The sequence below is a fragment of the Humulus lupulus genome, chromosome 9 (genome assembly GCF_963169125.1).
Source record: "Humulus lupulus chromosome 9, drHumLupu1.1, whole genome shotgun sequence".
Classification (NCBI taxonomy): Eukaryota; Viridiplantae; Streptophyta; class Magnoliopsida; order Rosales; family Cannabaceae; genus Humulus; species Humulus lupulus.
Genome location: NC_084801.1, coordinates 166,595,176 through 166,609,065, shown reverse-complemented (window position 1 = coordinate 166,609,065; position 13,890 = coordinate 166,595,176). Strand labels below are relative to the sequence as shown.

General features: G+C 35.5%; 1 protein-coding gene across 1 annotated transcript; it reads left to right on the top strand.

Annotated features, from left to right (window-relative positions):
• Positions 1-6,678: 6,678 nt before the first annotated feature.
• LOC133800969 (dnaJ protein ERDJ3A) lies at positions 6,679-11,157 on the top strand. The gene is made up of 7 exons (XM_062239090.1): positions 6,679-6,903; positions 7,445-7,500; positions 8,626-8,699; positions 8,825-9,369; positions 9,459-9,800; positions 9,995-10,348; positions 10,515-11,157. Exons 1-7 carry the CDS (start codon positions 6,811-6,813, stop codon positions 10,800-10,802), a joined length of 1,752 nt encoding a protein of 583 aa, XP_062095074.1. The 5' UTR covers positions 6,679-6,810; the 3' UTR covers positions 10,803-11,157.
• The last annotated feature ends 2,733 nt before the right edge of the window (positions 11,158-13,890 follow it).

The window sequence follows — 13,890 nt, the reverse complement described above, 5'->3', positions numbered from 1 at the left end:
TAATTAATTAAATAATTATTTAAATCCTTTATCAAATTAATTATTTATAATTTGAACCTTGATTTAAATTTATTTATTAATTTAGATACCAATTTATCTTAATTAATAAATCTGCCATAAATTCTCTTTTCTTCTCAAAATTACACAACTCTGTGAAACTATCCAAAATTGACCTGGTCAACTTTGATAATTCTAATTGATGATTAAATCAATTAATTGAGACTATCTAGATGATTTTATCCAAGGTACAATGGGGACCATGGGCCTATGAAATCAAGCTCCAATAAGTTATCATAAATCTAACAAATAAATTTACTAACTTATTAATTCCTCGTGACTCCACTATAGACTTGGAATTGCACTCTTGAATTCATAGAATGCTCTATAACAAACATAGATACGCTATTAATTATCCATTGTTACAACCATAATTGTCACTCAATCCTCTATAGACGGTCTACAATGAGATGGGACTAAAATACTGTTTTACCCCTCATTGTATTTTATCCTTAAAACACTTAGTTCCTTGTAAATGATATTTCAGTAAACTAATTTAATTACTGAAATGAGATCTCTATCATTTAACACCTTGAACCAAACTAAAAGGAAACCATCGTTTCACTTCTTCATCAGAAGCTATAGATGTTCATATCTATGATTAACACTCCCACTCAATTATACTACCGAGTTCCCAAGATGTAAGTATGGGCTAGTCCGTAGGGTAAGCTGGTAACAAACAAGTCAAAGAACTCAAATAATACAATCAGTTAGAATACTAACCACTCAGAATTGAGATTAAATTGACCTATGGTCATCTATATGATATGACTAGAATAGATAATAACGGTATATTTACTTATCTTATCAACTGTCAATATCGGTCATGTCCGATGTAACAAATACATCCGATCTTATCTACTTTGCTAATGTTCTGGAAAGAACATAACACTGTAATATGTAAGTAGATCATATCGTAGATTGGCAAGTCAGTGTAAATCCGGTGCACTGACTAATCTTAGGACTAACTTATTTTGAACATATAATCATATTTATATTCCACTGTGATTACGTCACTATAAATAAGATTAGCTATATGCTCGGGATTTAATAGAAAGTTTATATTAAACAAATAATCATGAAAATAAAACATGTGAGCAAAGTGATTAACCAAGTCAAAAAATGATTTCTATTCTTTTATTGATAATAAAATGAGATTACAAAGAATTTGGGTTTTAATTAGGGCATAAAACCCCAACAGTTGCCACCTGGAGCCTCTCGTTGGGAAGCCCCCGAGGCCCGTACATATCTCCTAAAGTGTCCTTGTCTAATAAGGAACTTGATTTCATCTTTCAGTTGGTTGCACTCGTTCATATCGTGTCCGTAGTCGTTGTGAAAACGACAGAACTTGGTTGTATCCCTTTTCAAAATATATTTTCGAATGGCAGCGGGTTTTTTGTAAGGCACACTGGAACTTGTGGCATGATACACCTCTGCTCGAGACTCGACGATGGCAGTGTAGTTAGTGAACCGTGGCTCATAACGGTAGCCCTTAGCGCGCTTACTCTCGGAGGTAGAGGGTTCTCTATGGGGCCTCTTCCCCCCATTCTTTCCGTTGCCATTCCCATTGCTTTTTTCGTTGCCGTTGCCATTGGGCTTTGACCATTGGTGGCTTTGGCGGGCTCTTCAGTCCCCTTATCTTTGTTTGGGGTCTTTCCCTCGCTGGCAATGGCATCCTTGAGCTTGATGTATTGATCAGCTCGATCCAAAAATTCCTGGGTAGTTTTAACCCCATGCTTCCTGAGGCTACTCCAAAGAAGCGTACGATGCCTAACTCCTGCAGTTAGGGCCATCATTTTGCCCTCATCTCCCACTGTTTTGGCTCCAGCAGCTGCTCGCATAAAACGCTGGACGTAGCCTTTCAGTGGTTCTCCTTCTTGCTGGCGTATCTGAACCAGTTGGTTTGCCTCAGTTGGGTGCACACGACCCGCATAAAATTATCCATAAAACTCCTTTACGAACATCTCCCAAGATACAATACTTGCAGGAGGGAATTTAAAAAACCACTCCTGTGCAGCATCAGAAAGTGCTGCAGGGAAGATCCTGCACCGAGTGTCTTTGGACACCTTCTGAATGTCCATCTGTATCTCAAACTTGTTGACATGAGATACCGGGTCACCATACCCGTCAAAGTTTGGAAGCATGGACATTTTAAACTTGCTGGGAGTTTCTTCCACAGCAATCCTTTGGATAAAAGGAATGCCCTTTCTCCTGTCGTACTCGATGTGAGACGTTCTCCCCCTCGACCAGCTGTTGCACTGCTTGGTTTAGGGCATCTATCTGGGCCTAAACGGCTTCAGGAATTTCCAGGGCCTCTAGTGCCGGGGGAATGTACTTGTCGTGCCGTTCTCGGCGGTTGTTGAGTACATCCCTTAAGTCACCGTCTCTTCTCCGTTGTTCGCTTGATCCGAACCGATCAAAGATGTTGTTTTGTCTGGGCTGCCCCCCAGCGTTACGTCTCGCTTGTTGGTCTTCTCTAGGTGGTGGGCTTCTGTCTCCACCTCTCTCCTCATTCCTCCGACCGGCATTCCCTCTGCCCGAGTCGACCTCATTGTAGCCATGGCCATCTCTGAACCTTGATTAGCTATGGTGAGACCGACTGTCTCCTCGGTTTCCTCCTCGGGCTGGAACTTCCCGAGCGTTAGGGGGAGGCCTACGCTGGTCGGTAGGTCCCCGTGCATTATCATGCCGTGGAGGGCCCCTGACCGTAGAGCCTGTCTCGGAGTTCCTTCTATTGCCAGAAGGACGTTGTCCCCTGCTCGGTGGGTGCGGCTCTTCACCCCCTTGGCGTCTAAGACTGCGGGGCTGCTGCCCGGCCCTATTCTGCCTTGGCTGTGGGGGATTGCCTCGACCAGCCTGGAATGGAGGCTGCATCTATGGGTCCCTAGGTGGGACATCATCCTGAGGCATTGGTGGGTGCTCCGGCCTTTGAGGGCTCGTTGGCTGGATCGGAGGGCTAGGATTGGGATCCCTTTGAGGTGGCCCATTCGAGGGTTGATCAGGCTGCGAGGCAGGTGCAGCCTGATTCCTAGCCAATTGTAGGGCTGCTTCGAGGGCTGCCATGGCCTCCCTCTGACGACGGTCCATCTCCGCCTGTCTTTCACTCAGCTCTTGGCGCTGACGCTCTATTTCTTTCTGCTATCGCGCCATAGTCTCCGCAGCACTTTCTTGACTGGCCCTCAGATTGGTCAATTCGTCTTGCAATACTCCCAGGGTATTTCTCAGCGTTTCGGAGTCCAGTTCCTCCTCATCAAATTCCAAGTGTGGCTCATTTTCAGCCATGTTCGGAGGAGGAGGTTGAGATGGTGCAGCGCCAGCCGTCTACCCAGTCTTCTTTGTTGTTTTTGCCATTAGTGCTTCAACAACCTCGTCTCAAGCTCTCAATGAAAGCACCAGAATGTTGACCCTCGTTTTGGTCAACTGACACGAAGTCAAATGCTTGATGTGATGGAAGGTGTTAAAATAGATCTAATGGAAAGAACAGTAAACGACACAACAAATTATAGTGGTTCGGCCCTACGAATTGGTAATGACCTACATCCACTTAAGCTATTATTGATATTAATTCTCAAAGAGTGATCAAAGAACTAGGGTTCTCTGAGTTCCACAAGCCTTAGAAGGATGAATAATACAATCGTAAGATAATAGCCCTAATTCTCTTGTAAAGCATAAACTTAAATCAGCCAAAAAGTCCCCTCCTTGAGCTATTTCTTCTCTATTTATAGGCTCAAGGAGGATTACATAAATTTGTTACAGATATTCTTTCCTAAATAATCGGATACTCAAGAATTATGGGAGATAATCTAGGATATCGTTATAATTTCATAAGATCTTCTCAAAATATACGGAGTATACGACCAAGCTGGTCGTATATAAAGTCCAAATGTTACGCTAGGGGAACCTTCCTGGTCGATGGTCGAACGATACATTTGTCAGGTATCAGCCACGTGTTAAAAATGTCTGCCACGTCATCCACGCCTATTCTTTGGATAACAAATATATATATATATATATATATAGTTTATTTAATGGATTCTATCTTCAAGATAGAAGAAACATATTTCACTGAAAATAATAGGGATTATAGTATTTTTGGACAATGTGTTTTGTCTCATTATTTATTTGGATATTATGTTGTGATAAATTACTTTTTGGAGCTTATGTTTTGTAAAATGATTCAAATAGACCCTAAACTTGATTTTGATCAAAGTTTTTTAAATTAAAATCGCAAATAATTCACCACAACACATAATAAAATCACAATCATTCTGCCTAATAAATGTGTTATTATATTCAATTTTGTGTTCATCACAATTAGGTTTAGGAGTCTATTTGAACTATTTTACATACAATAAAATACATAATCTATAAACCCAAAAAAATATTACACTAGGAGACACTATTTTTATTTTATTTACAATATTAAGTTTTTTTACTTTTATTTACTAAATACGGATTTTTACTAGAGAAATTTATATTTTTTATTTTTTTTATCATCTTAATTCTAAAAATGTCTTACTTATGGTTTCTTTGTAAACAATATAATATATTATTATTTTTTCTATCTTTTTTTTATGTCTTTTCTTAACAACTTTAAAATAAGATTTACTTCACACCACTCGACATTTGGGCTCAAAAATACCATCACAAATTATTCTTCAAGAAAAGAGTTATATTTTTTTACATATTATTTTAGAAGGGAAATTTCATGTTATATGCATGAAAACTTAGTGAATTTTTTTAATATGCCAACATAAATTACTATTCTAAATAAATGACAATTTTAATTTTTTAGACAAAAATACCCCTATCATTCAAATATCACTTTTCTTTCTTAGTCCGAATTCTTGCTCTCTCTAACATCTCTCATTCTTTCACTCCCTCACTCTCTCTCATTCTAATCTTGTAGATCTCGAAAAAATACTAATTTTAAAAATAAAAAAAAAATCATCTGAAACTGATATTTGAGTGAAAAAATATGAACCTCCAAAGTTTTCGTCAAATTTCAATACAGAACATCGAAATTGCATCGAAAAATCATCGTTTTGGCCAAAAATCAAGTTTTCATGATTGCATCGCAACATCATCGAAACATCATCGATTTTGCATCGAAAAAGCATCGTTTTGGCCATTTCATGATTCCATCGCAAGAGCATCAAAATACCATCGATTTTGTATCGAAACATCATTGATTTTGCATCGAAATAGCATCTTTTTGGCCAAAAATCAAGTTTCATGATTTTATCGCAAGAACATCGAAAATGCATCGTTTTGGCCAAAAATCATGTTTTCATGATTGCATCGCAAGAGCTCGAAACACCATCAATGCAAAATCGATGATGTTTAGATGCTATTGCGATGCAATCATGAAAACTTGGTTTTTTTTTTGTTGTCAAAATGATGTTTTTTCGATGCAAAATTGATGGTGTTTCAAAACAAAATCAATGTTGCGATGTTCTTGCAATGCAATCATGAAAATTTGTATTTTGGCCAAAACGATATTTTTTCGATGTTATTTCGATGCAAAATTGATGTTGTTTCAATGCAAAATCGATAGTATATCCATGCTGTTGCGATGCAATCATGAAAACTTGATTTTTGGGCAAAACGATGTTTTTTCGATGTAATTTCGATGCTCTCGCGATGCAAACATGAAAACTTGATTTTTGGCTAAAACGATGCTTTTTTATGCAATTTCGATGTTCTTACGATGCAATCATGAAACTTGATTTTTTGGCCAAAACGATGCTATTTCGATGAAAACTCGATGATGTTTCGATGCAAAATCGATGTTGTTTTGATGCTATTGCGATGCAATCATGAAAACTTATTTTTTGGCCAAAACAATATTTTTTCGATACAAAATCGATGTAATTTTGATGTAAAATCGATGATGTTTCGATGTTATTGCGATGCAATCATGAAAACTTATTTTTTGGCCAAAACGATACTTTTTCGATGCAATTTCGATGCTCTGCACTGAAATTTGACGAAAACTTTGGAGGTTCAAATTTTTCACTCAAATGTCTATTTGAAATGATTTTTTTTTAATTTTAGTATTTTTTTAGATCTACAAAATTAGAATGAGAGAGAGTATGAGAGAGTGGTATAATGAGAGACTTTAGAGAGAGAGTTCAGACTAAGAGAAAAAATGAGTATTTAAATATCAGGAGTATTTTTATCCAAAAATTAAAATTGTCATATAGTTGTAATAGTAACTTATGTTAGGAAAACTAAGCATAGAATTTCCTTTTAGAATTATGATCAATCGTTATTTCTGTAAATAAAAAAACTGTAAAATATTTTATGTACAATGTATAGTTAACAGTAAGTAAAAAAAATTTGCCAATTTGGCATATGATCGGGGGCTCATGGACTACGGAAAATTAGTTCGATTCGGGCTATGGAATCCGAGTCCGAGACTGTGTTTCACGACAGAAAAAAGCGCGTGAGGAAAGGAAAACCATTGGGATTACGCAACCAAACTGAATTCTAAAACCTGATTGGTTAATATGCGTGGAACCCAGTATGGATGCCACGTGTACCAAACGACTTAAAACCCGAAGCCTCTGGAACTTCTACGTCTCCTCCTTCGCGAACCTATAAATAAATTTACTTTTTTGTTAAAATTAAAAAAAAAAATTGAGGAAAATTTCGCTCTGTTTCATTGAGAAAATTATTCAAAATTTCTAAAGCTCTGTAACTGGAAGAAGAAGAAGCTTTCAGAGCCTTATAAATTTTTCCGTTCCTGACATGGAAAGGCGATTAAGCTTAGCATTGTTGGTTTTGCTGTCGTCCTCGACTTTTCTTATATCTTTTGGAGCCAAAAATCTTGATCCCTACAAGGTAAGTTCTCTCTTTTTCATTCATGGCTTTTGTTTTATTTATTTACTTTTTTTTGTGTGGCTGAACTTGGTGTATTAATATGAATAGGTTGTTGATGTGATTGAGTCACATTATGCTGGGAAAGTTCCATTGTTTTGGATGATTGTAGGAGCAGTTTTGAATTTTATTTTATTTTTTTATTGGAACTGCTTTGAATACCGATTTAAGAATTTTGTTGATTTTACTCTATTATTTTAGTAAGAAACCGATAATTTTTATCCTATGACTTATCCGACAATTTTAATCAAAATGAGAATAAAGTACAGAACTGGTACTTGAATTTGGAATTTGAAGCAATGGGCCTATTGCATTTTTTGATAAGATGGTAAAGGGTCCTCCACCTTTGAGGAAATAATTAGCTCTGGAGTGATCCCTTGAATCATTACTTAAGTTACAATTCTTGTTAATGGGTTTAAATTGCCATCAGTTTCTTGTTTCCTGATTCGTTAATTAGCAAACTGCCAACTTTTTCTTTTGTTAATGGTTTTTAAACTCTCATCAGGTTCTTGGGGTTGAACGAAATGCGAGTCAACGCGAAATTCAGAAAGCTTTCCACAAGTATGTTCTTCTCTATTTCCTACATTTTGTTCTGGAGGTTGAAATATTGCATATTTGCTAATATTTAGTTTGCTTCTTTCTACATTATACTCACTAATTGACTAGGATATTACTTTCATTACTGCTTTGTTCTCTAGACACAGTTTGATTAGGACGCTTAAATATTTTCATGTCAAGGAATAACAATTAGTACGTTTTGTTGTTTGGTTTCCTACATTGAACATGAGGGATTGCATGCCAATTGGGATAGTGATGATGAACAGTGGGGGGTTCGAAGGTGTTAGTATTTTTTTGGCCTAAGCGCAAGTTCACAATTTTAAAAGATCTGAATTTGGGCCTTGTTACATAAAAGAGTAGCTCAGGCTGTATTTTAGTAATGGCAATAATTACTGTGGCAATGATGTGGGGATATGACACTTATAAGTATTTGCAATGGCATCATGAAATTGTTCTCTGTTTCAGTGATACTTTTGCTTAGTGGTTTACAATAGTATCATTTGATATCTGTACTTGTGCTACAAATTAAATAATGGGACAGGTTAATAATTTTTCTTGTTTCTAATACCTCTCATATGTAACTAAGATACATAGCAGCTATTTGTATTCAGGTTTTTTAGATTGGAAACAAATAGTTGAAAGGCTGAAGTTTTTTTATTTTTTGGCAGTACCTTTTACTGCCCCTTGGATATTTTATTTATTGAATTCATAGTTTGATATTTTGTGTTTGTTTTTAGTAATTTTATGAAGGCTATAGAAGCCCCTAAATCTCCTAATGACGTCCCTGTCTGTTAACTCTCGTACAAGTTTGTCTAAGTGTTAACATATGTGCATGGACATGCAACTTACACTAACATGTTAAATATTAGGGCTTCTTGGCAAAATGGCCTGCCTATTTTTTAAAGTCATTTTGCACAATAGCTTAGTTTTAATAATTCTTTGCAAAATGACCTCTCGTAATTTAGACAAATGGTCGAAAAATTTAGACAACTGTTTTATTTCGCAAAAAATTATCAAAGGTAGGCTAGAGTGCAAAACTTCTTTTATTTTCACCAATTTCTCTCAATATTATGTACTTTTTCTTTTACTCATGCTTACTCTTTTCTAACGTATGGTTTTGATACGTAGGCTCTCTCTCAAATATCATCCAGATAAGAATAAAAATAAGGGAGCTCAAGAGAAGTTTTCTGAGATAAATAATGGTAAATTTTATTTTCTTTACTTTTATCTCTGTAATACTTCATTCTTCCCTTTACCTCTGAACTTATTCGACATTTTCCTCTTGTTTTCTGTTGTGAATGATGATTTCTTTTTCTTGTTTCGTCAGCATATGATATTTTATCTGATGAAGAAAAAAGAAAAAATTATGACATGTACGGAGATGAGAAAGGCAGGCCTGGATTTGAAGCTGGTCATCCTGGGGATCAGAGTGGATATACTTACTTTACAAGGGGTGGACCAGGGCAAAACCCATTCAGCTTTAGACCAGGTGATTGGCAGAATATGGGTGGGGGAGGAGGAAGTTCACGCTCATTCTCCTTTTCCTTCGGTGGTTCTGGTGGCCCAAGTTCCTCTGGTTCTGGGGGTTCAAGTTCATTTGGATTTGGCATGGATAATTTTTTCTCTAACCTATTTGGAGGTAACTTTCAAAATAGCCAGTTTGGAGGATCTGGTGGTCGGACTGGCTTTCAATCTGGATCCAGAAGTCCCTCAAAGAGCATCAGGGGCATTAATTCACATGTTTATAAGAAAGAAATTGTTGACCAAGGGATGACTTGGCTTTTGTTCTGTCATACCTCTTCATTAAGAGGAATCCAGAATGTTGAACCCACCATAGAGGAGGTTGCTACTTCATTGCAAGGTGCTTTAAAGGTACTTGCATCTTATGCCATCTTTTGTCTTCTAACTGGCTGTATATTAAGCACTGAAAACTGAATATACTTATTCTGTTTTTCTGTCAGGTTGGAAGCATAGACTGTGAGACAGAACAATCTCTATGTAAGGACCTTAGCATATTTCCTCGCAGAATTCCCAGGGTTTTTGTTTATTCATTTAAAGCCAGTGAGAAGGGTTCTTTGGTGGAGTATGATGGTGACTTTTCTGTTAAAGATTTGAAAACCTTTTGCCATGAACATTTGCCAAGGTTCTCAAAACGGGTTGATTTGAAGCGTTTTGAACTTCCATCTCTAACCGCCGAAAAACTGCCCACGGTGATGCTTCTTTCCACCAAAAAGGACACACCTGTTATATGGCGCGTCCTTAGTGGCTTGTATCACAAGCGCTTCAACTTCTATGATGCACAGGTATTATTTTGATGCAAATTAAACTTTTATTTCCGTGGTTTCTTGAACGTTTCTGTTATGTGTTGGATGATTTGAACTGTCTTTTTCAAATGGTTTGATCTGTGATTCCTTTGTAGTAAAATACTCATTAAAATTGGCATAGTTATCTATCCATTACAATACAGTAAAAAAATTTATATTAATTGATTGCGTAGGTTCAGGATGCTAATGATCCTGCTGTACAAAAGTTAGGAGTTGATGCACTTCCAGCTATTGTTGGTTGGTTATCAACTGGAGAAAAACATGTTCTAAAACCAGGGATTAGTGTGAAAAATTTGAAGTCTGCAGTTCAGGATCTCAGTCTCCTACTTGAAGGTTTTGAAAAAAAGAACAAGAAGGAAGCTTCAAGTCAGACTAGAAAAACAGAGTCTGAATCGTGGGAGAGCCAAATACCAGTATTGACAGAGTCTAATTTTAATGCTGTTTGTGGTGAGAATACTCCAGTCTGCATAATCGGGGCCTTCAGATCTTCCAGATCAAAAGAGAAACTCGAGTCAATTTTGAAAGTGGTGAGCCTTTACTACTTTTGTTTTCTTAGAGATATTATTCTGAGATGTTATTATAAATGTAAATATTAGAAAATAGAGGTTCATATATAGTACTCTCAAATTACTCAGTTTTGATCAGTGTGATAAGTCATTTTTTTTTAACATGCTGCACAACTTTTGTTATCAGGTTTCCCAGAAAACACTATTAAGGCAACCAAATTCTGCCTTTGGCTCAAGGGATTCTATTTCCTACAGCCTATTAGATGCCTCCAAGCAATCATCATTCCTAACTGCACTCGACAAATCTGGATTCAAACCATCAGACAAGCTCTTAGTAGCATACAAACCTCGGAAGGGGAAGTTTGCAGCATTCAAGGGTGAGATGACTACAGAAGAAGTAGAGACGTTCATCGGTTCTGTTCTCAATGGCGACATTCAATTTACAAAGACGCGGCAAAAGCCTATGGTCAAGTGAAAGGTAGTCCCACAAGAATCGGGGTGTGGTTTTTTAATGTAAATAGCTTCTCCTCTAAACAAGGTAAAGAAACAAGAAACCTCGGCTTCGGCCAAACACCGTGATGTCTTTATTATACAGAACTTGAAGTTGAAGAATATGATCTTATCATGATTAGAAGTTGCAGAAAAAAGAAATACGTAGTTGTAGAAGTTTTTAGGGTGAGAGAGAAGAGAGTCCTCTTGCTGGACTAACAAAAACGTTAACAACATTGAGATGATGTTGTCATAATTTTGGATGTATACTAAAACTAATCATATATTTTATTTTGAGCACTACCCATTGAAAGAAATTGTGAGTGAATTGTTTTATTGAAGACTTGTATTTTCTTCAGTGTTCATATTCATAGCATAATGCATTTGAGTCTCTTCTTAGCTGATTAGGAAATAGAGAAAATCTTGCTTTATGAGTCTCTTAATTTGGAAAATATACTCCATTTAATGTTTTTATTTGATTTCTATGATTTTAGATTTTTTTTCCTTTGGGACAAGTATTCCCTTGTTCCTTTCCATCTCACTTTTACAAATTCTTCCGTTGCCATTTACATTTATTTTAACTAGTTTATTAGTAAAGGTTCTGTTTTATTACTTCTGGCAAACTTTTGACAAAAAACGGAGATAATCTATTGGTCAATTCGGATCACTGTTTTATTACGGATGACAGAAATTTCAAAATACACTATAATTTTTTTTTGATCTCTTAAATTAATTAATTATATATGCTATGAAAATTCTTTAAGTGTACTCTCTTTTACAATCTCATTTATCCAAGGATGATATATATAGATACTATTCAATTTTTTATATTTTAATATTTTTTTCAGATTATAAGTGAAATTCTCATGTCATTTATTGATTTAAGAGAGTATAAAATAGTGTAATATAAAGTATATTTAGCAGTTCTCTAATGGAAATAGTACTATGTATAAAATTGTTAAAAGGGAGAATACATAAAAAAAAAAATTAATTTTTAAAAAGGGATAATCGTGGCGAAAATTTCTATGGACACGTTTGACATGTCATATATGTAAGTTGTATGATATGTGCACTCAAAATATACACACAAATATTACACACAGTGATGTGGCAGTTTAGTCTAGCCAATCACATTTATTAAAATTGAGACCCACTATTTTAAAAAGTAGTGACAGTCACTGTGTGTAATGTTTGGGTGCACATATCATTACTCTTATATTTAATAAGTATAACACTATTTGACATGTCATATAAGTAAGTTGTATTATATTAAATAAGTAGAACACTATGTTTATGATTTAATTTTGTATTGTATTAAATTGTGGTAAGGTTTGGATCGTGATCAAGGGTGGGGTCGTGGGTTGAGGTCAGGGTTTGGTGTTGTGTGGTCGTGGGTTGAGGTCAGGGTTGGTGTTGTGGGATTGGAGTTAGAGCTGGGACTGAGGCCGGGGTTAGAGGTCGGGGTCAAGGTCGAGGTAGTATCACATATGATATTGTTTGAAAATATTTATTTTACAATTGCATACAAAACATAATATAATTTTATACAACAAGTCAATATCAAACATAATGATGTATAAAAATAATACTATATAAAATTCTGTTTTTTAATATTACCAACTGAATTTAACAAATAATTTAATTAATGCGGAATAATTAATAATTGTTTGATTAGATAGATATTCGGATGAATCGGGACAGATTGCTGGTGAATCAGAATATACAAACAGAAAGTAAATAAATTAAAAGTAACGTGACACGAGAAGTTTTTTACGTGGTTCGGAAAACCTAGTCCACAGGGCCAAGCCTAGAGATAAAATCAATTAGTAAAGTCTCAAGAGTACAAAAAGTAATTGACTTATACAAGTTTAGACTCCATATAAACTTTGTCGCAACCTACCTTGAAGTACTCCGCTTTAATAATCTTATTTTGACAATCACCAAGAGCATGAAATCCCTACTGATTTTGATGAATGCTTACTTCATCTTGAAGTAAGACTTATGGAAATCTTCTCCCAAAGACTAGTATGTCACGTTCACAAGATTTATGACATGTTCAAGAATAAACAACACAAAGCACAAACAAACAAAGATATAGTATAACAAGAACTACTCTTTACAAATAAAATAACTCTTCAAAAGCATAAAGCATTACAAATGGTGAAGAGGTAAGAATGATTGCTGCTTAGGTTTGGTATTTATTGAGTTTAGAAACCCCTAAGCTAGCCAATCTCGTTAATGGCCTAAATCAGACCAAATCAGAAAGTTACTCAAAATAACTTCTCATATCATATTGTAGGAATTCCTGAATGTGACAAACAACCATCCTGTAGCATTAGGAAATGGACGAACCTGGTCTTAAAACCCAACGACGTTCATTTTGAAATTCCATTCCTTTGGGCACAAACTTTATTCAATTTCCTTATTTTAGAGAGATAAAATCAAGGGAAAATATTCAGAGAACAATTCTTTGATACACATACTCATTATAGACAAGGTTACCATAAATATTTAAGGAAACTTGACTATATATAAAATGCACTTAATACAGAATTGATTATTACCAAAATGAGACACAATCACACTTATATACCCAATATATAATTTCAAAAAAATACCAATTAAATAATAAAGTATATTTATTAAAATGATTAGCCAATAATAGGATTTTACAATCTCCCCCTTTGGAAACTTTTTAGACAAAATATATTTTTAGCAATATAAGCTCAAAACCTACAGCAAGCACTTTGTTAGAAGAAATAAAAGTTCCTAAGAACTCCCCCTGCAAACAAGCATACTAACAAATAAAAGATTTGTCAACTTTTTGAAAAAGTTTAACAAAACATACCACACAACTCCCCATGAAAATAGGGTCCAGAGTTGTACACAAAAAACATAAAAATAAAAATCATGCAGCAATCCAACTACTCCCCCTTTTTGTCTATCAAGGAGCCAAAGTAACAAAAGTTAAAAACAAAATACAAGGAACATGTTCTTTGGACAAACAAGATAAAAATGGAAAAACATGAAAAATAGAACTAAACACCCTTGGCTAAGGCCGCCAGCTGAGCAAG

Coding starts and splice junctions, on each gene's coding strand:
- LOC133800969 (XM_062239090.1), top strand. CDS start 6,811: ATGGAAAGGCGATTAAGCTTAGCATTGTTGGTTTTGCTGTCGTCCTCG. Junction 6,904..7,444: donor AAAATCTTGATCCCTACAAG/GTAAGTTCTCTC, acceptor AACTCTCATCAG/GTTCTTGGGGTTGAACGAAA. Junction 9,801..9,994: donor TCAACTTCTATGATGCACAG/GTATTATTTTGA, acceptor TTGATTGCGTAG/GTTCAGGATGCTAATGATCC.